Source organism: Pan paniscus, chromosome 2, assembly GCF_029289425.2.
Source record: "Pan paniscus chromosome 2, NHGRI_mPanPan1-v2.0_pri, whole genome shotgun sequence".
NCBI classification, from domain to species: domain Eukaryota; kingdom Metazoa; phylum Chordata; class Mammalia; order Primates; family Hominidae; genus Pan; species Pan paniscus.
The window spans coordinates 168,176,540-168,202,960 of NC_085926.1; the positions used below are offsets into that span (position 1 = coordinate 168,176,540).

The 26,421-nt window shown below is 39.3% G+C and overlaps 1 protein-coding gene across 1 annotated transcript in view; it reads left to right on the top strand.

Moving 5' to 3' along the window:
* PRKCI (protein kinase C iota) overlaps positions 1 to 24,574 on the top strand; it is an 83,940-nt gene extending 59,366 nt beyond the window's left edge. Inside the window, exons 11-18 of the mRNA XM_003831921.6 lie at positions 475 to 561; positions 3,058 to 3,193; positions 10,466 to 10,553; positions 11,993 to 12,118; positions 14,516 to 14,595; positions 15,922 to 16,011; positions 17,611 to 17,726; positions 21,642 to 24,574. Coding sequence (XP_003831969.2) covers positions 475 to 561; positions 3,058 to 3,193; positions 10,466 to 10,553; positions 11,993 to 12,118; positions 14,516 to 14,595; positions 15,922 to 16,011; positions 17,611 to 17,726; positions 21,642 to 21,729 — 811 coding nt within the window. The 3' untranslated portion in view covers positions 21,730 to 24,574. The remainder of the gene's footprint in view (positions 1 to 474; positions 562 to 3,057; positions 3,194 to 10,465; positions 10,554 to 11,992; positions 12,119 to 14,515; positions 14,596 to 15,921; positions 16,012 to 17,610; positions 17,727 to 21,641) is intronic.
* Positions 24,575 to 26,421: the final 1,847 nt, after the last annotated feature.

Genomic DNA, 26,421 nt, shown 5'->3' on the forward strand with positions numbered 1-26,421 from the left:
TGCCATCAGTGATATCAGTTTGATATTAGATCAGCATTAGGAAATGACCTACTTTAGGCAGAACAGGAAATAGCCATGTCGTAATTATGGCAGTGGAAATCCAACCTTTTAAATATCCCCAGTATTCTAGTTTTATGACTTAAAATTTTCTAGAATTTAACAAGGAGGAAAAATACCTTGACAGTTGAAAATGACTTATTTAGCAAATGCTAAAATTAGGATGGTAATGAGTGGCTCTGGATTGCAAGTGGTACTACTTTAGAACAGAAGTAGTAGGTTACAAAATTATTATCATGCTGGTTTACTTTCTCGTATCTTCCATACCCTAGATACCCTTTGTTTCCACCAAAATTTTGGCATCTTTTTAAAGGCTAAATAGTAGAGAATGCTCTCTGTTGTGATGGTTTCTGAAAATGCAAAGTTACACTACCTTATTTTGGATCTTGATTTCATGGGTTCTCTCCTGTGTTTTAGATTGTTCTTTGTTATAGAGTATGTAAATGGAGGAGACCTAATGTTTCATATGCAGCGACAAAGAAAACTTCCTGAAGAACATGCCAGGTGAGTTTTTGTTTACTGTTTGTGTTGTTTTCTTTTTGGGGCCATGTGGTTTTTTATGTGCAGTGGTTGGAAACAGTAGATAAATAATTTATTTTGATACTAGTTAATTATTTGTAAGTCATGCAGAGGCTGAGCTAAAAGTTAATTTACATTATATACATGTAAAACAATTATATATTCTTTTACATTTATACACATACATGTACATACACATGCACACAGTGCTTCCTAAGCAATTGAAAAGTGTAAACAGTATTAAAAGGGAAACCTTTAGTCTACTAAAACCAATCCTTTTCAAATATTATGTCTATTTAGCATCAGCCATTTAAATAATTGAGACTAATAAACACTTATTAGTCTTTTCAGGTTTGTAGTGGTCTCTCAGAGAGTTCTTCACGATAAGAGTGCTATTCATACATACTTGAGAGTAATTAAACGATCCCTCTGGCTGGACACAGTGGCTCACACCTCTAATCCCAGCACTTTGGGAGGCTGAGGCGGGCGGATCACCTCAGGAGTTTGAGACCAGCCTGGCCAACATGGTGAAACCCTGTCTCTACTAAAAATACAAAAATTAGCTGGTCGTGGTGGCGGGTGCCTGTAATCCCAGCTACTCAGGAGGCTGAGGCAGGAGAATTGTCTGAACCCGGAAGGCGGAGGTTGCAGTGAGCCCAGATCGCACCACTGCACTCCAGCCTGGCCAACAGAGCAAGACTCTGTCTCAAAAAAAAAAAAAAAAAAAAAGATCCCTCTTAAACTAGTATATACTTCTGACTGTTCTTCCTGTGATTTATTGTTCTTTGGCTTTTTTTTCCCTCTAATCCCATAATTATTGATGAATAAAAGAATATCGAATAGGCCAGGCGCAGTGGCTCATGCCTGTAATCCCAGCACTTTGGGAGGCCGAGGCGGGTGGATCATGAGATCAAGAGATCGAGACCATCCTGGCCAACATGGTGAAACCCCATCTCTACTAAAAATATAAAAATTAGCCGGGCGTGGTGGCGGGCGCCTGTGGTCCCAACTACTTGGGAGGCTGAATTAGGAGAATCGCTTGAGCCCGGGAGGCGGAGGTTGCAGTGAGCTGAGATTGTGCCACTGCACTCCAGCCTGGGTGAAAGAGTGAGACTCCGTCTCAAAAAAAAAAAAAAAAAAAGGATTGAATATTAATTTTGTGCCCTTAATTTGATATTAATATACAAGACTGTAAATTGTTTATGTGTTGGATGGAGGAGATAGGTGGGAAGGGATCATGGCCTTGAGTAAAAAGTTTAATCCATCAGTACCATGTTTTGTTTCTTATTCATAATCAGCAGTAATTCTCACCCTTTCCTACTTCACAAGAGTAATGCCAAAATGAAGCATGTGAGTTTGTATATGTATGTTATTATCATGCAGGGAATAAATATTAGAAATTTCATTTAAATTAAAAACTTGTAGAAAATTTGCTACTTCATTATTGCTTGTCAAAAATTTCATAAGAAGATATAAATTGTACTTGTCTAATCTTGAGGCCAACCTGGGTTTTTTGTTTATTTGGGTTTTTTTGTTGTTGTTTTGGTGTTCATTTATGTTCATTGTGTATTTATGCCTTATCAAATGGTCACCCTTCATAGAGCCACAGATGATATTTTGAATTGTGAACATAGCCAATATTTGTTCCTTGTTTGTTCAGTTGAATGTGGGAAAGCTAGTCTGGTTTTTACTATATTAATGTGCCAGTTTTGGTTTTATACCATCTTTGCTTTTGTAAGAACTAAAGCCCAGGACAAGGGCTTAAGTTCCCAAATCACGGAATTAAGTAGCTAGGAGGTGTATGTTATGTACCTCCACACATGATCATGATAATGTGCCACCAAAGCAGCCATACATCAGCTCAGGCATTCCATTTTCATTATTCAGGCCAAAAGTTCTGGGTTGTCACCAGTGAGTTGGTAGCAGTTTTTTTAAGTTCTTCATTTAATATTAAATTTTACAGTTGTTTATAGTTGTAGAATATTGTCATTTAATTCCTTTTCTAAAACCTTCATGAGGATTTTATAGTATTGAGTAGTCAGCTTGTAGTATTCTTTCTATTCTCGACCCCATTAGTGGTTCTTAGCCTTCTCGGAGGATCACGGGTCCCTTAGAGAAGTGATGAAAGCTTTGAGGACTCTGTAGATACTGTGCATGTACATACGGGCATACACCTTTGCCCCCAGTTGTAGAAGTATGGACTGCCTGAAGTTCACCCAAGGACCCAGATTAAGAACCCCTGTTTGAGACTATCAAATTAATAGCTTTATGAAAAATGTGAGTTTAAGTTAGACAGGAACTTTTACAATTGTGTCTTGGGCTCAGATGTTTTAAAGTGGTACTTCAGTTCATTTTTTAAATTTGTTCCTAAAATCACTGGGAGAAAAAAATATGTTTTAATATGAATTTTTGTGTTTCCAGTTGTAAATGTAGAACTTAAATATGGTTGAATCAAATGACTTATTTTTTATTTTATTTTAGATTTTACTCTGCAGAAATCAGTCTAGCATTAAATTATCTTCATGAGCGAGGGATAATTTATAGAGATTTGAAACTGGACAATGTATTACTGGACTCTGAAGGCCACATTAAACTCACTGACTACGGCATGTGTAAGGTGAGGAAAATTTTCTAGTTATTTTAAAAGGTCTTCAGCAGCTAGTAGTCTTTGTAAAATAACTTCATGTTTAAAGATGAGGAAATGATTACTAATTTTGCTAATTTACTTAAGCTTTGTGGAATTCTAGCACAAAGACAAATGTACTTTTTTTTCTAACCATTTGCAAAATTTGTATCTTCTGTGTTATGTGTACTACAATAAGAGCTAATTTCTTTTTATTATACATAACTTTTTATCTTGAAAGTTGAAATACAATTGAAGAAAATTTGGAAATAAAAATTGTCTGCAATTCCACTACTTAACACAACCATTTGCATATGACCTTCCAATTTTTGCCATTTAGTAGTGAATCTTATGTAATGCATTCAGGATTTTCCTCAGAAGTCAAACATTTTTTATATTTAAATTTTAAACATCTGACATAAAGCATAATAGGATAAAACAAGAATTTCAGTTACTCCCAGAATATGTCTTCTTTCTTTCTTTTTTTTTTTTTTTTTTGAGACGGGGTCTTGCTCTGTCGCCCAGGCTGGAGTGCAGTGGCGCAATCTCGGCTCAGTGCCAGCTCCACCTCCCAGGTTGACGCCATTCTCCTGCCTCAGCCTCCCGAGTAGCTGGGACTACAGGCGCCTGCCACCACGCCCAGCTAAGTTTTTGTATTTTTAGAAGAGACGGGGTTTCACCATGTTAGCCAGGATGATCTCAATCTCCTGACCTCGTGATCTGCCTGCCTCGGCCTCCCAAAGTGCTGGGATTACAGGCGTGAGCCATCGCGCCTGGCCTATTTCTTGATGTTTTATTCTTTTTATAACAGTGTTCCATTTTAAATGTCTGATATTTTCCCACTAAATGTGTAAGGAACTATTCCTTGTTAAGGTAACTGGTACAAAATTATCCTCACATAGTAATACAACAACCAGTACGTAAATGTGTGAATTGCATTCCCTGTTCACCTGTGGGAAGTGCCTCCAGAGCCTGGAGATTATCTAAATGCTAATAACATGGCATATGACAACCTAGTTGTATCGAAGATTTAACTTCATTATCTGTTCAGCATGCATTAAAGAATAAAATCTTCACTTAAACTATGTTTGCTTTTATGTACAGAATTCAACCGTACTTTTCACATGATACTTATTAATTAATTATTATTATTATTTTTTTTGGAGACAGAGTCTCGCTCTGTCATCCAGGCTGGAGTGCAATGGCACAATCTTGGCTCACTGCAACCTCCGCCTCCTGGATTCAAGCCGTTCTCCAGCCTCAGCCTTCCAAGTAGCTGAGATTAAGGTGCGCCCCACCATCCCTGGCTAATTTTAATTTTTTTTTTTTTTTTTTTTTTTTTTTTTTTTAATTTTTGAGACAGAGTTTTGCTCTTATTGCCCAGGCTGGAGTACAATGGCACAATCTCGGCTCACTGCAACCTCCACCTCCCAGGTTCAAGCAATTCTCCTGCCTCAGCCTCCCGAGTAGCTGGGATTACAGGCACCTGCCACCATGCCCGGCTAATTTTTTTGTATTTTTAGTAGAGGTGGGGTTTCACCATGTTGGCCAGGCTGGTCGCGAACTCCTGACCTCAGGTGATCCACCCGCCTCAGCCTCCGAAAGTGCTGGGATTACAGATGTGAGCCACCATGCCCAGCCCTTACGTATTTTTATTATACAAGTTTTCAATCATAAACAATTAGAAAGCTTAGCGAGTGGAACCCCTGTATACCTATCACTTATATTTGTGGTACCTTTTTGATCTCTGTGTCATTTTTTTTCCTAAGGGATTTTTTTCTCATTTCAGAAAAAAGTGACAGTGATAGAGGAGTCTTATCCCCAAGAATAAATGAAACTGAACAAAAAACATGGAGAGTATTACCCTTCATACGAAGTGCACAAATTAAAACAATGAGGCCTTTTTTTTTTTTTTTTGCCTGTGAGATACGGGTTTTAAAGTTAGAATAGCCTGTATGTACAAGAGTTTAAAGAAATGGGCATATGTCACTGGTGTGTATATAAATTGTTACAAACCTTCTGAGAAGCAGTTTGATGGGGGAATTATCAGGAATCCTAAAGATGGCCATGTTCTTTGATCCGGTAATTCTGTCTCTTGGATATTCTGAGTAAATATTTTGGTTTATGAGGAGAGATTTCTGACCAAAACTTTTATTGTAGTTTATGATCAATATTATAAAGTCATTTAAGAAGATCTTTATTTTTATTTTATTTTTACTTTTTTTTTTTTAAATAGAGACGAGGTCTCGCTGTGTTGCCCAGGCTCGTCTCAAACCCAAGAGTTCATAATGTTAGCATTTAGATAATCTCCAGGCTCTGGAGGCACTTTCCTCAGGTGAATGGGGAATGCAGTTCATACATTTACGTATTTGTCATGTTACTATGTGAGGATAATTTTGTTCCAGTTATCTTAACAAGGAAAGCAAGCCACCACGCCCGACTGAAGATATTTGTAAAAAATGCATAACACATGATGGCTCAGACCTGTAATCCCAGCAATTTGGGAGGCCGAGGCAGGCAGATTGCTGGAGCTCAGAAGTTCGACACCAGCCTGGGCAACATGGCAAAACTCCACCTCTACAAAAAATAGGAAAATTACACTGGCTTGGTTGTGCTTGTAGTCCCAGCTACTTGGGAGGCCGAGATGGGGGGATCACTTGAGCCTGGGGCTGTAGTGAGCTGTAATCGCACCACTGCACTCCAGTCTGGGTGACAGAGTGAGATCCTGTCTAAAATATATATATATATATAGAGAGAGAGAGAGTAATAAATATATATATACATAATGCTTATAACAGATGAAGTCTTAACATATAGAGTTGTCTGATTCTTTTATGTATCATTCTGTTATGTAGCATCACACGTTGATTCTGTTTACTTTTCAGCATTTTTCAAGTTGTTATTTTAAAATGTTATGTTAAATGTGGTTACCAATTGCATTACAGTACACTAATGCATTTTAATAACATTTTAAAATGTTATTTTTAAATAACACCTTTAATGGAATCACTGCATTGTTTAAACAATCAAAATGGGCAGGGTGTGGTGGCTCACACCTGTAATCCCAGCACTTTGGGAGGCCCGGCAGGCAGATCACTTGAGGTCAGGAGTTTGAGACCAGCCTGGCCAACATGGTAAAATCTTGTCTCTACTAAAAACACCAAAAGATTAGCTGGGCATGGTGGCACACCTGCGGTCCCAGCTACTCAGGAGACTAAGGCAGGAGAATTGCTTGAACCTGGAGGCAGAGGTTGCAGTGAGTGGAGATTGCGCCACTGCACTCCAGTCTGGGTGACAAAGTGAGACTCTGTCTCAAAAAAAAAAAAAAAAAAAGAAAATCACAAAAATGAATTAAGACTTTTCTCTTGGCCGGGTGCAGTGGCTCGCACCTGTAATCCCAGCATTTTGGGAGGCCGAGGTGGGCGGATCACAGGTCAGGAGATTGAGACCATCCTGGCTAACATGGTGAAACCCCGTCTCTACTAAAAATACAAAAAAATTAGCCAGGCGTGGTGGCGGACTCCTGTAGTCCCAGCTACTCGGGAGGCTGAGGCAGGAGAATGGTGAGAACCCGGGAGGCGGAGCTTGCAGTGAGCCGAGATCGCGCCACTGCACTCCAGCCTGGGCGACAGAGTGAGACTACGTCTCAAAAAAAAAAAAAAGACTTTTCTCTTTTTGTCTTTCTTAGTCTTTTGTTACTCTTACTGGAAAATAATATTGGCTTCTTATACATTTTCATTTCTTACAGGGATCCTCAATCAAGTTATTCCAGGTCTTTCATAAATCTGAGATCTTTATCGAGTAGGTCTTTAAATCAAATGTCCTCCTACCTCCCTTTCTGCCTTTCCTCCTTCTCCAAGAGCTGCCTAGGGCGAGTGCAGTGGCTCACGCCTATAATTCCAGCACTTTGGGAGGCCAAGGCGGGCGGATTACTTGAGGTCAGGAGTTTGAGACCAGCCTGGCCAACATGGTGAAAATCCATCTCTGCTAAAACCACAAAAACTAGCCAGGTGTGGTGGCGAGTGCCTGTAATCCCAGCTACTTGGGAGGCTGAGGCAGAAGAATCTCTTGAACCTGGGGTGGGGTGGAGATTGCAGTGAGCTAAGATCACACCACTGCACTGCACTCCAGACTGGGCAACAGAGCGAGACTCCCCCTCAAAATATATACATATAAAATAAAATAAAAAATAAAGCTTATGAGAAATTAACCCTCCAAAAGTTTGAATGCTCTTTTATGACTTAGAGTCAATATTTAACTTACCTGAAGCTTGACTTCATGCAAGTGTTGGATGAATTTCTTTATAAAGATTGCAAAGGATAGTGATGAAAACTTGAATTAGTATATTTAGAGTTATGTTTGAAATATTTTATGAACGTTGATTTTATTAAGTGGCAGCCTTTCGTGGTTTTATGAACTGATGTGCCTTTAAGTGTTGTTTTCATCAACAGAGGAATTCTAATAATATCTGTTATGCTGCAGAAAACAGCAAATGGACCTACATTCCGACATTCAGTCAACAAGTGAATGATTAAGCATAGCTGTTACAAGTTAACAGACTACATCTCTTACCTCTGACTATTGTACGGAAAGTACATGTCATTTTTCATGAGAATGTACTGCCGTTGCCAATAATAGAAAACAATAAAAACCATATTCATATTTCTAAAAATAGCATATAATATCCCTTTTAGAAATCATTTTAAAATTCTTGGAGTCACAACATATTACTAAATATTTCTTCTAGATGTTTATAGCAGTGTTATATATAACAGGGTGAAATTTGAAGAAAAATATGTTCACCATGCCCAGAATGTCTCTGGAGGGCCACATAATAGTGGTTGCCTTTAGGGAGCTGGAACTGGGTGAGTCAGGGACAAGAATGGAAGGAAGGGCCGGGCACAGTGCTCACGCCTGTAATCCCAGCACTTTGGGAGGCTAAGGTGGGTGGATCACCTGAGGTCAGGAGTTTGAGACCAACCTGGCTAACATGGCAAAACCCCATCTCTACTAAAAATACAAAAAGCCAGAGGCTCGGCACAGTGGCTCACTCCTGTAATCCCAGCACTTTGGGAGGCCGAGGCGGGTGGATCACTTGAGGTCAGGAGTTCGAGACCAACCTGACCAACATGGTGAAACCCCGTCACTACTAAAAATAAAAAATTAGGTGGGCGTGGTGGTGCATATCTGTAATCCCAGCTACTTGGGAGGCTGAGGCAGGAGAATCGCTTGAACCTGGGAGGCAGAGGTTGCAGTGAGCCGAGATCGCACCATTGCACTCCAGCCTGGGTAACAAGAGCGAAACTCCATCTTAAAAGAAGAAAAAAAAGCCAGGTGTGGTTGCATGCACCTGTAATCCCAGCTACTTGGGAGGCTGAGGTGTGAGAATCACTTGAACCCAGGAGACAGAGGTTGCAGTGAGCCAAGATCACGCCACTGAACTCCAGCCTGGATGACAGAGCGAAACTCGGTCTCAAAAAAAAAAAAAGGAAGGCTTGATTTTTGTACTGCCCCTCTTTTTTGGTTTAGAATTTTGTACCGTATAATCTATAGGAAAGTGGTTAAGTTCTAGGTACATATGTTCTGTTGAATTTCATATAGTTGTTAATATTAGAAAGTCTTCAGTTGTGTAGGAAATGCTTATAAAGTTTTAAAACATGCTTAATTATGTATGATTCAGTTGTCTTTAGACTTTTTTATTGTTGATTTTTTTTTATTTGCCTTGTGGCCAGAGAATGGTTTGAATATTAGTTCATTGGAATACATTGAGATTTCCTTTATGACCTAATATATGGCCAGTAGCCCATGTGTACTTAAAAGGATATATAATCTTTACATGCAGGGAGTCTCTCTCTCTAATGTCTCTCTTCCTTCTCCCTCACTCCACACACACATATAGACATACATATATTCTACATATATATGTATTTTGTGTATATATATATATATATATATATTTTAACTCTAGCTTTTTTCCAAATCTTTCTCTGCCTACTGATTTTTAGTATGTGTGATCCATCATTTTCTAATATAGATTATTCTCATATTAACTTCTATTATGATTGGAGATGGTGAAATTCTCCTAATAATTTTGTCCTTTTTTACTCTTTGTATTTTGAGGCCATGTTGTTGAGTGTATGCAAGTGTATATTTGTTACAATTTCTTGGTGATTGTCCCATTAATTATTGGGTAGTTCCTTTACTCTGCCTGTTAGTGTGTTTTGCCTTATTTTTTTCCATCCTATAGCTATTAAAATACAGGCCCGGCGTGGTGGCTTGTGCCTGTAATCCCAGCACTTTGGGAGGCCGAGGTGGGCGGATCATCTGGTCAGGAGTTTGAGACCAGCCTGAACAACATGGAGAAACCCCATTTTCTACTAAAAATACAAAATTAGTTGGGCGTGGTGGCACACGCCTATAATCTCAGCTACTCTGGAGGCTGAGGCAGGAGAATTGCTTGAACCCGGGAGGCGGAGGTTGCAGTGAGCTGACATTGTGCCATTGCACTCCAGCCTGGGCAACAAAGTGAAACTCTGTCTCCAAAAAAAAAAAAAAAAAAAGGTGTTCTTAGGAAAAATAAACAGAAGGAAAATATTGTAGTCTTATCAATGGTTGTATTAGGAGGTGAGATTTAAAGTGCTTCTTTTCTTCATGAAATATGCCTTATTCTACCAATATTAAAATTTTGGTATTAAATTTTAACTTGTATGTAAATTATTTTAAATTCAAGTCGTACCTTAATTGAATCAACTCTAGCAACATCTAATGAGGACAGGTTTTCTTCAAGCTATTTAGTAGTGATCTGTGATTTTAATAATAAAGGCAGTTGCCAGGTGTGATGGCTCATGCCTGTAATACCAGCACTTTGGGAGGCCGAGGCAGATGGATCACTTGAGGCCAGGAGATCGAGACCAGCCTGGCCAACATGGTGAAACCCTGTCTCTACTAAAAATACAAAAATTAGCTGGGTGTGTTGGTGCATGCCTGTAATTCCAACTACTCAGGAGGCTGAGACACAAGAATTGCTTGAACCCAGGAGGTGGAGGTTGTAGTGAGCTGAGATCGTGCCACTGCATGCCAGCCTGGGCGACAGAGCAAGACCCTGTCAAAAATAATAATAATAATAAAGGCAATTGTTCTAGTGATGTTAAGTGAGCTTAATGTATCACTGCAGATGCTGAACTTATGTGATAGGTGAAATAGAAAGGGTGAATTTAAAACAGAATTTTTTATCTCATTCTTTCTTTCTGTTCTTTTTAATAAAAGGAAGGATTACGGCCAGGAGATACAACCAGCACTTTCTGTGGTACTCCTAATTACATTGCTCCTGAAATTTTAAGAGGAGAAGATTATGGTAATAAATAAATTGGTGGTATTATTTTAGTTATTGCTAGATGGGTGGTAAAATGTGGTACCAATTGCATTACAGTACACTAATGCATTTTGACATGATCTTATTAATATAAGGATTCTTGATCCTGTTAAAAACTACATGGAGAGTCCCAGACTTTGAAATCAGAGACAGTGGGACCTTGGCAGTATTTGGGGGTACCAAGCTGAATAATATTTTATTAGTGACAAACACTAAACAGTAGCAGGCACTATTCTAAGCAGTTTACATATATCAACTAAGTTAATCCTCTTAACAACCCTGTGAGGTAAGTACTATTAATTCTCCTTTTACAGTTGAAGAAACTGACATACGGAAAGTTTAAATAACTCGCCTAAGGTCAAGGATTCATAACAGCACCCGTGTGACTCCAGAGTCATGAACCCCTGGAAAATTTTTCAGATTTCCTGGGATATTTGCCCCAGGAATCTGAAAGATGGTGGAAAGATTAACTGTATCTCAGGCACCCGAAGATACACTTATCTTGAGAAAACATTTGACTTTTTGGGTTTTGGCCCTCTGCGTTCAGCAGATATAAAGGACAATGTGGTACTTGTGAGAGCTGCTCAAAGTCTGAATCTACTGTCCTTCACTGGTCTTTATCAGCTAGCAAAAGATCAAGTTTAAGACCAAGGAGGCAGGAGAATGGCGTGAACCCAGGAGGCGGAGCTTGCAGTGAACCGAGATTGTGCCACTGCACTCCAGCCTGGGCGACAGAGTGAGACTCTGTCTCAAAAAGAAAAAAAAAAAAAGCCCCTGTCCACACCTCCAGCAGTTGCCAACATATAGCCGGGCGCGGTGGCTCACGCCTGTAATCCCAGCACTTTGGGAGGCCGAGGCAGGCGGATCACGAGGTCAGGAAATCGAGACCATCCTGGCTAACACGGTGAAACCCTGTCTCTACTAAAAACACAAAAAATTAGCCGGGCGTGGTCGCAGGTGCCTGTAGTCTCAGCTACTCGGGAGGCCGAGGCAGGAGAATGGCGTGAACCCAGGAGGTGGAGCTTGCAGTGAGCCGAGATTGCACCACTGCACTCCAGCCTGGGCGACAGAGTGAGACCCCGTCTCAAGAAAAAAAAACCAAGGAGATTACTCTGAAATACAATTTAATTATATCTTCAACACACAATATTAGATATTGGGCATGAGTCTGAAAGTAGAAATACATGGAGAAAGAAAGTTTTTTTTTCTCATAATTTTATTTTTAAAATTATCTTTTAGGTACCTACCCTTGTTGATAAATGAAGCATTTCTATAATCTTCAGTGCCTACCATGATAGTTGGAATGCATTTAGAGTTTACTTTTTCATTGTTTCTTTTTCCTTTATGTGATAAAATTTCCAGTTATTAACTTTCAAGAATGCAAAGTGTATAATTTATTGCTTTAAAATTTCTTTCTGAAGGTTTCAGTGTTGACTGGTGGGCTCTTGGAGTGCTCATGTTTGAGATGATGGCAGGAAGGTCTCCATTTGATATTGTTGGGAGCTCCGATAACCCTGACCAGAACACAGAGGATTATCTCTTCCAAGGTAATTTGGAGTATTTTACAGAGATTCTCTGAGAAAAACCTATTCTAGAGTACAAATGAGAGTGATTCAGGTTACTACTTTGAGTAAGAAAAATGAGCATAATCTGGAAAATATAATCCTGACTCGTGGTATTAGGTTTTGTTGTTGTTTTTGTTTGTTTTTGAGACAAGGTCTCACTCTTTTGCCCAGGCTGGAGTGCAGGGGCGCAATCTCGGCTCCATGCAACCTCCACCTCCCTGGTTCAAGCAATTCTTCTGTCTCAGCCTCCCAAGTAACTGGGATTACAAGCACACTCCCGAGTAACTGGGATTACAGGCACACACCACTATGCCCGGCTAAACTTTGTATTTTTAGTAGAGACAGGGTCTCACCATGTTGGCCAGGCTGGTCTTGAACTCCTGACTTCAAGTGATCTGCCCACCTCAGCCTCCCCAGCGTGCTGAGATTACAGGCATGAGCCACTGCGCCTGGCCTCTGTGTATTAGGTTTTGATGTTTTTTAATACATTCTTTCTTTTCTATAATCTTCTATAGTGAACTCCTGTTCACAGTTACCTTCTCATACTCAAAATCATAACAGGGGTTATTTAGAATTATCCATCACAAACAGATTGGAGAAAGGAATCCTGTGGCTAGAGAGATAATCTTTACACAGGGACCCCGAGGCTGAGTGCATAAGTTCAAGAACAGTATGAGGGGAAAATAGAGCACCAAGATGATGAGTGATCAAAAGATGGGGAAAAAAGGCCCCACATCAGGGAATATACAGAATTGACAGAAACAAGCAGACAAGTGCAGGGACCTCTAGCACAGAATCCAAAGAAGTATGAAAACTACTATAAAATTCTACATTTAATAATTAAAGCCATCACAGGATATAAATAGGCATTTCATGCCCAAATGGCCATGGAATATGTGAAAAGACATTCAGTCTCACTAGCAATTAAGGGAATGCACATTAAATGTTAATGAGTTACCATTTCATATCGGTACATTTGATCAAAATATTAAAGTTGGGTAATACCAGTGCTGGTGAGGATGTGGAGCAACTGGAACTCTTCTAGACTGCTGGTAGGAATGAAAACTGACACAACAGCTTTAAAGAATAATTTGACAGTGTCCAAAAAAATTGCATATTATATATGCTAAGCATTTTACAAATGTTAACTCATTTAAACCTCATAACAATCCTATGAAGTATTTTTTTATTCCTATTTTACAGATGAGGAAACTGAGGCACAATTAGGTAGTCAAAGAATAAGACATTCATGTAAATGATAAATAGTATTCAGATTAGAGGCTTTCTCTGAGAAGATGGGAAAAGAAGGGGTTTAGGAAAGTACAGGAGGCACTTCAGTTATATATGTAATATCTTATTTTTTCTCCTGGAATGCCTTAAATATCTTATAATAAAAATTTAAAGATTGCACCCAGGCATAGTGGCTCACATCTGTAATCCCAGCACTTTGGGAGGCCGAGATGGGTGGATCACTTGAGGTTAGGAGTTTGAGACCAGCCTGGCCAACATGGCAAAACTCCGTCTCTACTAAAAATAAAAAAAAATTAGCTGGGCATCGTGGCGGGCACCTGTAATCCTAACTACTCAGGAGGCTCAGGCAGGAGAATCACTTCAGCCTGGAGGCGGAGGTTGCAGTAAGCTGAGATCGTGCCACTGCACTCCAGTCTGGGCAAGACAGTGACACTCTGTCTCAAAAAAAAAGAAATTTAAAGATTGCCAGGTGCAGTGGTTCACACCTGTAATCCCAGCACTTTGGGGGTCCAAGGCAGGAGGATTGCTTGAACCCAGGAGTTCAAGACCAGCTTGAGCAATATGGTGAGACCCTTATCTCTACAAAAAAATTTAAAATTAGCCAGCCATTGCTGGGCGCAGTGGCTCACACCTGTAATCCCAGCACTTTGGGAGGCTGAGGTGGGCGGATCACTTACCTTCATGAGGTCAGGAGTTCGAGACCAGCCCGGCCAGCATGGTGAAACCCCATCTCTACCAAAAACATAAAACTCACTGGGCATAGTGGCACACGCCTGTAATCCCAGCTACTCAGGAGGCTGAAGTGGTAGAAGCACTTGAACCCGGGAGGCAGAGGTTGCAGTGAGCTGAGATCATGCCACTGTACTCCAGCCTGGATGATAAAACAAGACTCCATCTCAAAAAAAAAAAAAAATTTAGCCGAGCGTGATGGTGGCGCCTGTGGTCCCAGCTACTTGGGAGGCTGAGGTGGAAGAATTGCTTAAGCCCAGGAGGTCAAAGCTGCAGTGAGCTGTGATTGCACTACTGCACTCCAACCTGGGCAACAGAACAAGCCCCTTTCAAAAAAGAAGAAAAAAGATTAAAGCCATGTAAAAGTTAAATATAATACTATAATTTTTATCTTTCTAGTTATTTTGGAAAAACAAATTCGCATACCACGTTCTCTGTCTGTAAAAGCTGCAAGTGTTCTGAAGAGTTTTCTTAATAAGGTATAAATTGTGTATAAGAATATTTTGTGATTTGTCTCTTTCTGTATATATCAAACTGGTCAGTAGCGGTTTGGGAAATGTAAAAATCCAAAACAGTAGAGAATGTAACTTTTTCAGTTTGACCCAGAATTTGTCTCTTACCCAAAGAGTAATTGACAGCATTAGATCCTGAGATAAGTTAGTTGTCCTTTCCATTTTGGCAATAAAATTTACTCCCCAGCTATATATTACATAATTTTTGTGTGTGTGTAAATAATATATACCATATTCTCACATAGGGGAAGAGTTAATCTTTGGGTTTAGCCATAATTGTACTTTGAACTCTGTTTCCATTTTCTCTGTATCATTATCCATAGAATCTATTTATTACCATGTACTTTTTGAGCACGTGGGCCGCAGTGCTCCCTACAAATTCTCATGTCAAAAATGCTATAATTAGGTAAGATTCAGAAGAAATGAAATTCTGTCTTTGGCTCTTAAAAATGTGAACATCATTCGATTGTTTGTTGCTGTTGGTAGGCTAGAGGAGTTTTAGGATCTAGGAGTGTGGTCTTGGCAATTATAAATTCTACTTTAAAGAAATGGTATGATAGAAAGGTTGATGTACATTTACCTTCTAAGGTAAATAGATAAGATAATGAGTTTTAATAAAATAAGAAATTGACCCTTTTAAAAAATGAACAGTTTATGTGAGGAAAGATTTAAACTTGAAACCTAATTTTTCACATAGTGAAAAATGAAGGCAAGAGGTGTTGATATGCAAAATAAAATACCTTTTATCAGAAAGAAAAATGGGAACATATTCTCATTCATAGTGATGAATAAGCCAAGACTTTTTATAAATTGCAGGCTCCTTCTCAGTCCAGTGATTCAGATAATGGTTGTATCATTGTCTTACACAGGTGGTGGTTTGTTGCTATAATTGGGCATGGGGATTTTAAATTAAGCTAAAAACAAAATTCTCATGAAGTTTGGAGGTTTGCATGTTTTGACTCTCACACTAGGTCATGCCAAAGAAATGGCTAGGTGCTGTCAAATGATTCTGCTGTTCTCTTTTTCCTCCTGTTTTTCTTTAGCAAGGAATTGGTGATGATTCTCTGTTTTAATTACATGATGGGTGGAGAAAGTGCCTTGAGGAAATCTTACCTATCACAAGTTTCAAATAACTCAAGTTGTTCTGGAGTTGTACTTTCTAGAAATAAAAGGTAGACCATTCCAACTTCAGAAATAAGAGTATCATGTGAGGGCACAAAACACAGATCACAAAGGTGATTTATTTTAAAGCATGACATTCACCCAATTCTTGAAACATTTCTTTCACCATAGGACCCTAAGGAACGGTTGGGTTGTCATCCTCAAACAGGATTTGCTGATATTCAGGGACACCCGTTCTTCCGAAATGTTGATTGGGATATGGTATGTAAATTTTGATTACTCAACTATTAGGTTTCATTATTATCTTGGGCCAATTTTTTGTTGTTGTTGTTCTGTTTGTTTTTAGACAGAGTCTTGCTCTGTCACCCAGGCTGGAGTACAATGGCACGATCTCAGCTCACTGCAACCTCCGCCTCGCGAGTTCAAGCAGTTCTGTCTCCGCCTCCCTAGTAGCTGGAATTACAGTCACTCACCACCATGCCCAGCTAATTTTTGTATTTTTAGTAGAGATGGGGGGGGTTTCACAATGTTGGCCAGGCTGGTCTCGAACTCCTGACCTCAGGTGATATACCCACCTCGGCCTCCCAAAGTGCTGGGATTACAGATGTGAGCCACCACACCCGGCCTATCTCGGGCCAAATTTTATTGTCTTAGCTAACATATCACAGCTTTAAAAACTTAAAACCACTTTCTAAACTGCTTTTTAGAAAACTTTTAAAACAAAAAAAAATTCAATTATTTATTTATTTATTTTTTTTTTTTTTCTGAGACGGAGTCTCATTCTGTCACCCAGGCTGGAGTGCAGTAGTGTGATCTCTGCTCACTGCAACCTCCACCTCCTGGGTTCAAGCAATTCTGCCTCAGCTTCCTGAGTAGCTGGGATTACAGGCACACGCCACCACGCCCAGCTAATTTTTGTATTTTTAGTAGAGACGGGGTTTCATCACGTTGGCCAGGCTAGTCTTGAACTCTTGACCTCAAGTGATCCACCCACCTCAGCCTCCCAAAGTGCTGGGATTCCAGGGGTGAGCCACCATGCCCAGCCAAAAAATTGAATATTAATGTAATAAAGCAGGTTGTAATGTTATTGAGGCCCATATCAATGTTTATACTTGTTTTTATTTTTTTAGGAGAAACAGTCTCACTCCATTGCCCAGGCTGTAGTGTAGCTCACGACAGCCTTGACTGAACTCCTGGGCTTAAGAGATCCTCCTGTGTAACTTCCCAAGTAGCTGGGACTACAGGCATAAGCCATGGTACCCAGCTAATTTTCTTTTTTTTTTTTTTTGAGATGGTGTCTTGCTCTGTCTCCCAGGCTGGAGTGTAGTGGCACAATCTCAGCTCACTGCAACCTTCACCACCTGGGTTCAAGCGATTTCGCCTGTCTCAGCCTCCAGAGTAGCTGGGATTACAGGTGTGCGCCACTACGCCTGGCTAATTTCGGTATTTTTAGTAGAGACGAGGTTTAGCTATGTTGGCCAGGCTGGTCTTGAATCCCTGACCTCAGGTGATCTGCGCACCTTGGCCTCCCAAAGTGATGGGGTTACAGGTGTGAGCCACTGCACCCAGCCAATTTTTAATTTTTTTATAGAGATGGGATCTTGCTATGTTGTCTGGGCTGGTCTTGAACTCCTGGCCTCAAGTGATCCTCCCATCTCAACCTACCAAGCGGTTGGGATTACAGGCATGAGCCGCCATGCCCAGCTCATATTTGTAAATTATGTTCATCATTGCTAATATCATTGAACCATGCTTCAGGACTCACTTTAATAAGGTAAACAATGAGTGCAGAGGAGAACTGTAGAGGTGGAGTTTTTCTAAGAATACAGACTTGAGCTGTCATCCAGTATGTCTTTTCAGATGGAGCAAAAACAGGTGGTACCTCCCTTTAAACCAAATATTTCTGGGGAATTTGGTTTGGACAACTTTGATTCTCAGTTTACTAATGAACCTGTCCAGCTCACTCCAGATGACGAGTAAGTAATTCTGTACACTGAAATTTTTTTTTAAGTTCTTTGGAAATCCCATTTTTAGTGACTATGCAATGTTTCATTATCAGATTATACTATAATTTTTTTATTTTCTATTTTATTTCATTTTATTTTTTTTTGAGATGGAGTCTCGCTCTGTTGCCCAGGCTGGAGTGCAGTGGTGCAATCTCGGCTCACTGCAACCTCTGCCTCCCAGGTTCAAATGATTCTCCTGCCTCAGACACCCTGAGTAGCTGGTACTACAGGCGCGTGCCGCCACGCCCAGCTAATTTTTGTATTTTTAGTAAGGACAGAGTTTGCCATGTTGGCCAGGCTGATCTTGAACTCCGGACCTCAGGTGATCCACCCACCTTGGCCTCAAAGTGCTGGGATTACAGGCGTGAGCCACTGTGCCCGGCCTATACTATAATTTATACAACCATTCAGTTACTGGTATTTGTATCTACTGTACCATTATAAGTTTTAATAGTAACTGTCATTTTCTCCTTTGCTTTATAGTGCATTATCTTATTTTCACAACAACTTTGTAATCTAGTTACTGTCATCTTCGTTTTACAGATGAGGAAACCAAGGCTCAGAGAGGTTAAGCAAAGTTACACAGCTATCAGGTGGCAGAGTCAGGATTCAAACCCAAATCTGACTGACTAAGGCCTGTGCTCTTTCTACCACGCTGCACTGTTTCCCATTTGACAAGGACTGTCTTTGAGTTCCTGAGTATTGCCTTAAGATAGATTCCTAGAAAGAGAATTAGGTCAGAGGGTATTAACATTTTAAAGCTCTTGTATTGCCAAATTGCTTTTTTTAAGAAATTACATTGAGTTATTAAATCCAGCCATCAGTGATCTGGTATATTTTTTGTGCTTATACTTCATCTTTTAAACATGTAGTTTGGAATAATTGGGAGATATTTTGATTATTTACCTGTTGTTACAGATTCATTCTCTCTAATCTCAGGGAGGCCCTTATTGTTTGGCAGTCATTTCACTTCTATCTCATTTCTTACCACATTTCTCCCAGCACCTGCTCCAAACAGTCTCTTCATTTCAGAAGCCTTCAGTTCCACTCCTTTTTCCATCACTGTTAATGGATTAACCTTGTCTTAATTTGATGCAAGGACTGATAACCTCTCTGACGTGACCTTGCCTCCTTTCCAGCTGTCCCCAGACCACCTTGCATCTCAGAATTGCTTTCTAACTCTTTTCATCATTTTCTTATTCCCTACTCTTGGAAGACTCTCCTTTACAAGGGGTGTCCCTGCTATTTTCCTAGACCTGTTTCCTTAGTTTTCTCCAAGATTTCATTTTGTCAGTTATCTTTTTATTGGACCTTCTTTGATTTATTTTTTTCTGGCTTGTTTCCCTCTGTGTAAGCATGCTCAGATACTCTGATTTTTCCCCCTAACTCATTTTCCCTCTTTGAACAACCACGTTTTTCCTCATTTTCATTTCATCTTAAAGCCTCAAAAAAAAAAAGTTAATAGATGTTCATGGTCAAGGAAAAATAAATACACAGCACCTCTAATCAAACTTCTTCAGACTAGTCAACATTGATTGTCTTGAATTTTTTTTTTTTTTTTACTGTCAACACTTCAACCCCTTACAACCGAACCTGTCCTCCAGCTTTTGAAGGTTGAATCAATTTCTTAATTTCTAAATTGTAAAGTATTTTGGGGTCAGTCCTCCTCTCCCTTGATGAATGTAAAGCATTTGGTACTCATGGCTTTGCCTTGGGTAGCACTGCCTATTCTGGTTCTGTTTCATCTCTGTGACTACTTTCCTCTCATGTGTTTTCTCTGTCCCCTTGAGACCAGGATGCTCCATGGTTCTGTTCATGACAGCCTTCTTTTTGCTATATGCAGTTTGTACCTTGGAGATTTCAGCCAGCCCTGTAGCATAGATACCAGCTAATTAAATGGCTCTCAGTTAAATGGCAAATGGTTATTGAGCAAAAGGTGTTATGCTAAATACTAGACATTCAAAGACAAGACAGTCTGATCTCCCCAAAAGCGTACTGTCTACTAGAGGAGAAAGATGTGTACCAAGTCATTATTTCTGACAGCATTGTGTATTAGAAGGAACACTGGATTTAATCCAAAGATAGGAGTTTGAATCCCGATGCCACCTCTTACCAGCTGGGTAACCTTGGATAGGAATTGCATAACTTCTCTGAGCCTGTTCTCAAATTGCCTACCTCATAAGGTTGCTGTGAAGAATAAATGCATGATGGTTTCTGAAGCACTTATCCCCTGCCGTTAGATCTCCTGAGCTGCATTTCTGTTTAACATGGCCCCCAGTTTGTCAGCCAAGCAGCTCAAATATATGAAGTCTAAAATGAAAGTAATGACCCTTTATGATCTCTTTCTATTGTTCTCAATCAGTTCCTTTTTTTTAGTTACCTAGTTCTGCTCATGGTGTGTCCCTGTTGTTCAGATTCCAGATGTCAGTGGTTGTGGACTCCTCCTTTTTCTTAACAGATTACATAATACCTGCAGCTGCCAAGTCTTTGTCTGTGTTTTCATTATTTCATCATTTACATCAGATCCTTCTTTTCTCTTCCCATTGACACACCCTAGTTCAGGCCTCATTCAAGTCATACCCAGAGTATTGTATCAGCCTCCTAATTGATCTTTACTCCTTCACTTTGCAACCTATTCTGTATGCCTTGTGAAGTACCACTCCAATTCTTGAACCCCTTTAATTAGAAACCTTCAGTAACTCCTTCATTGCCTATCAGGTAACATCTATCCTCTTGGCTAGCATTTAAGGCCTCCCCACATCTGCTCCAGCCTGACTTTCTAGCGATACCTCTCACCATAATACAAACAGTGTTCTGATCAGTCTTAGCTACTCACCATTCCCTAGTAGTATTATTGTCTCTGCTTCTGCCTGCTCATTCCTGTGTATCCCGCCTTCATTTTTACCTATTGAAATCTTCCCATCTTTCAGAGCCACCTCAGATGCAACCAGATCTTTGATGGATCCAGGTGAAACTCCTTGGTGTAAACATCACTGGCCTCTTTGATTTAGCCATTATTTTTCTTCAGCATCATCTAACACACTTCTATTCCTGTGCTCCACCCTAATTACTTGCATTTCCCAAGACCTACCACAGTCTTTCATCATTCCATTCATTAAGTGTTTGCAGAATGAATACTGCCTTCCTTGATTTCTCCAACTAGAAGTCACACCTTTCTTTAGAACCATGGTTAGAACAGGACTTAGCTTATTGTGTATAAAATTTAACAAGTACTGCTTTCTCTTCCAGTAGGAGTTACCTCCCTTCCTTGAAGGAAGGGACTGTATCCTCTGTAACTTTGTGCTTCTTAGTATGGCATAATACATTTATGTATTAAATATTTGATAGCACTACTCACTGTATATTAAAGTAGAAGCCCAGTGTAACAAAATGCCAACCTCTCCCCTCTCTGTGACCCATGATCTCCCTGCGGTGTTCTCTCCTCATTCCAGGTCTCTTAGTGTACTTGTTCCTATTGCCTTTTCCTTTTGGCTAACTTCTGGGCTACACTAACATCTGGCTGTTGAGGTGACTACTAAATTGAATGCTAATTCAAACCTGGATGTTCACCTGTAACTAGGAATGTTGTTCTGGTCAAAAGTTAAGATTAACTGGAATGGTGACAACTGGTGTCTTTTTTATTCGCAGTCCTCAGTTTTGAACTCCTTTTTGGCTCTAAACTTGCTTGTGGGATTATCGGGGTTTTTTTAATTTTCAGTACTCCATTCTTGATTCGTCTAGAAAATCTGGGGGATTAATCTAAAAATTTATAGATTTCCTTTCAGTACAATTAGCCTAATTACTTGTTTTTTAATCTTATTTTACCATTTAAAGGTTGAAGAAATCTTGATTATGATGAAAATAAATTTATTTTTCTTTCAACAGTGACATTGTGAGGAAGATTGATCAGTCTGAATTTGAAGGTTTTGAGTATATCAATCCTCTTTTGATGTCTGCAGAAGAATGTGTCTGATCCTCATTTTTCAACCATGTATTCTACTCATGTTGCCATTTAATGCATGGATAAACTTGCTGCCAGCCTGGATACAATTAACCATTTTATATTTGCCACCTACAAAAAAACACCCAATATCTTCTCTTGTAGACTATATGAATCAATTATTACATCTGTTTTACTATGAAAAAGAAATTAATACTACTAGCTTCCAGACAATCATGTCAAAATTTAGTTGAACTGGTTTTTCAGTTTTTAAAAGGCCTACAGATGAGTAATGAAGTTATCTTTTTTGTTTAAAAAAAAAAAACACTGCATTAAAAAAGTATCTGTTGCATTAAGGCACATAGTGGGATTACATCATAAACCTCCCATAATTTTTGTCATTCTGTGTTAAATCATTTCAGGGTTTAATTTTGAAATAAAAGATTAATATAAAATGCAACAACTTTTTATATTACCTATTAGTTTTGGAGTTCTTTATGTTTAAAAATTCAGGTGTAAATTTTATTGCCTTGGATAAATAAATTATTGATCTTTTTTAAGGCAGCAGTTATTAAATTGGTAATAAAAGATGCTGCTTGCTTAGAATTGGGAAATTCAGCTGGGTGCAGTGACTCAATGCCTGTGATCCCAGTACTTTGGGAGGTTGAGGCGGGCAGATCACTTGAGGTCAGGAGTTTGAGATTGGCCTGGTCAACATGGTGAAATCCTGTCTCTACTAAAAATACAAAAATTAGCTGGGCATGGTGGCACATACCTGTAATCCCAGCTACTCGGGAGGCTGAAACAGGAGAATCGCTTGAACCCAGGAGATGGAGTTGGCAGTGAGCCAAGATTACTCCAGCCTGGGCAACAGTGAGTGAGACTCGGTCTCAAACAAAACAAAACAAAAACCAAATTGGGAAATTCTTCTTGAGTTAAAAAAGACACTTTTTATTATGAATCAGATTCCAAATCATTAACTATTTTTGCAAAACTGGCACAAGTGGTTTTTCTTTTTAAGTATATTAACGGGGTAGCTCCTGAGCCTATCCCTTTATTGGAAACTTTAACTGCAGTGTTAATATATACACTGCAAAAGACCAAGGATGCAGTTGAATGGAAAATTACTCAGTGTATAGAAAGGAAAAAAACCAGAAATTTAAAATAGATACAGAAGAGTACACTGGTAATATTTTTATTTCCTATTGGAGAGTGAATCCCCACAGTTGCTTTTTGTGACTTGATTCAAATGAGGCACTCATTATTGTTACCAAACTTGTAAAAGCATTCCATGTCTTCAGTGGAGGCAGAATGTATAATATTTTTTCCTTATAATTTAGCATACAGGAAAATTATTTATTTTTTAAGTAGGGTATCTTAATTATGCTCATTTCTTCCCCTAAACCATATTATCTATATGATTGGACCCTTTAGTGAAATCAGAAAAATAAAGTAGGCATGAATAAATGTTCAGGACACACACATACACTCACACACATCACAGTATCAGCTCTTCCAGTGAGTTTTTATTAACTAGATAACACATGTAATACATAGTAGAATACATTTCAGAGGCAGAGTTCCTCGGATTATTTTTTATGGATATTAGTGTTCAGCAGCTTATTATTTAAAGGGGTGCCAAATATAGCATCCTTCTGTTGTTTATTTTAAATATTTTTTTAATGAAAAGGGACTTAAAAAGTAAACGTGATTATCTAAATTACTTAAAATTTTTTAATCTTAGTAAAACTTAATTTTAGGAAAGCTATCTAGTTTAAATTTCAAATGTTTTAAAATTTGTAGGCATTTAATAAATTATCTTTTTTTGGAGGGGTGGATGCTACATTTCATTGGAAATGTCATTTTTCCAAAGTTTCTAGCTGTGTACTCTCTTTCCTTCAAATAACATAAGTCTGAAAGCAATGAAAACGTCAAAGGAAAATGTTTATATACATCCACGTTTATTTAATATGTTTCTCTTAACACCTGAAACAGTATTCACTTCAAATCATAAACTTAGAATTCTGTATCTCATGTCAGAAATATGTTTATGGCCTTGCTTTTAAGTGGTGCTGTTTCCCATAGGGCATTAGTTCTCAGATTTGGGAATGTGAAATAATCACCTAGGAAGTTGGTTTAAAATGCACACTAGTGAGCCCACCTTAGACTTCTTTTGGGGCCTTCGACCTCACTTTGAGAAATACCTTCTTCAGGTTATTCTTTATGTTTGTCCTGTGGTTAAATATTAGAGTATTCATGATAAAACATTTTGAGAAGGGGTAAGCAGTGAGTTATTACCCACAATTTAAAGCAAATTTTGAATGAATCTTTAAGTTAGGTATCTACCTTCCCGCCAGCCCCCCAAAAAAACCTCTCAGTGGTTTCTATCAGTGTACAAAATGATGAGCATTTTTCTATGATGAGGTTTTAACCATTATTCAGGGTGGTCTTTTGTTTTTAAATCTTTTTTTAACAAGATTTACGGTGTGTATTTTATACAGAAATGCATTATAAATGTTTTTAATTGTGTTCTGTTTTTTGCAGTCTTTAAGTGCCATGCCAATTGTTCTTATATTCTATAGAGGTTCGCTCAAAATACTCAACAGGGGAATAGGCAGCGGACAGTCAGAATGGTTGGAATTTTGGCGTTCTAAGAAAAACTTTATTTTGCATAAGCATGTGGTCAGATCATTTTGTGCATATGCAGCCTGGATTGGATGTTAAGTAAATGCTTGTTCAGTGCCGGTACATTTACTTAAATCTGTTTTTATTTTTGTCATGTAGAATACTACTGTGGTCATCATAATGTAATCTGTATTTCTGTACCTTTTTTTTTTTTTTTTACTTTGAAGTCTTTAAATAAAATGTATAATACCCATTGAGAGTGGATCATTTTTCATATGTAGTATGTCAGAAATTTGTATAAGAACAAAGATGCATCAAAATTTGTTCAAGAAAAAATGAAAATTTCAGAGTTTGGAATTTTGCTGTACTTAAAGCAGCATTCTGGTAGAACTGATGCTGTAGTATTTACATTTAATAATGTTACATTTAGCTGGACATAGTGGCTCACACAGCACTTTGGGAGACTGAGGTGGGAGGATCACTTGACCCTAGGAGTTTGAGTTCAGCCTGGGCAATATAGTGAGACCCCATCTCTACATACAGAAAAATAAGAAATTAGCCAGGCATGCCGGCAAAGTGCCTATAGTCCCAGGAGGCTGAGGTGGGAAGACTGCTTGAGCCCAGGAGGTTGTGGCTGCAGTGAACTATGATCATGCCACTGCACTCCAGCCTGGGCAACAAAGTGAGACCCTGTCTCTCAAAAAATTTTTAATGTTATATTTATTAATGTAGATATTATTAAAAATTAGGAATTAAAATATTCTCCATTGTTTTATTTATTTAGCAACAGGGTCTCAGTCACCCAGGCTAGAGTGCAGTGGCATGGTCATAGCTCACTAATAACCTTGAACTCATAGGCTCATGGGATCTTCAGCTTGGAGTAGCTGGGACTACAGGCATGCACCACAGACACATGGCTATTTTTTTTTTTTTTTTTTTTTTGGTAGAGATGAGGTCTCGCTATGTTGCCAAGGCTGGTCTCAAACTCCTGGGCTCAAGTGATCCACTCAATTTGGCCTTCCACCACCACACCCAACCCTCTCCACTATATTTTTAACTCATCTTTCCATTCATCTCTTTTAATTGGAAAACAAATTAGTAAGACATCAGCTGATCATAGAACATTTTAACTGGTTTTAAAACTGAAGCAAGGCTGGACACAGTGGCTGACGCCTGTAATCCCTACACTTTGGGAGGCCGAGGTGGGTGGATCACCTGAGGTCAGGAGTTCGAGACCAGCCTGGTCAACATGATGAAACCCCGTCTCTACTAAAAGTACAAAAAATTAGGTGGGCACCTGTAATCCCAGCTACTCAGGAGGCTGAGGCAAGAGAAGCTTGAACCTGGGAGGCAAAGATTGCAGTGAGCCGAGATCGCGCCACTGCACTCCAGCCTGGGCAACAAGAGTGAAACTCTCAAAAAATAAATAGCGGGCGCGCTGGCTCACGCCTATAATCCCAGCACTTTGGGAGGCCGAGGCGGGCGGATCACGAGGTCAGGAGATCAATACCATTCTGGCTAACACAGTGAAACCCTGTCTCTACTAAAAATACAAAAAAATTAGCTGGGTGTGGCGGCGTGCGCCTGTTGTCCCAGCTGCTGGGGAGACTGTGGCAGGAGAATAGCGTGAACCTGGGAGGCAGAGCTTGCAGTGATCCGAGATCGCGCCACTGCACTCCAACCTGGGTGACAGAGCAAGACTCTGTCTCAATAAATAAATAAGTAATAAATAAAACCGAAGCAAATTTAAAGATTCAGAACAGATTATCTGTTCATGCTTTACAGTAATCTAAAATCTAATATTTCTTCTTTTTCAATTGTAACTAGTGTCCATATTGTAGCTAGTGTCTGTATAAACAGTGTGAGTGCCTTTACTTTCTTTTTTCTTTTCTGTCTTTTTTTTTTTTTTCGGTAGAGGCAGGATCTCACTGTTGTCCAAGCTGGCCTTGAACTCCTCCATCTTTCTGCCTGAGCCTCTCGAAGCACTGGGATTACAGGCATGAGCCACCATGCCCCATCTCTACTTCTTTTCTTGATTACAGGCATGAGCCACCGCACCCCGCCTTCCCAGATAGGATAAGTATTTTATCCTAATTTCAA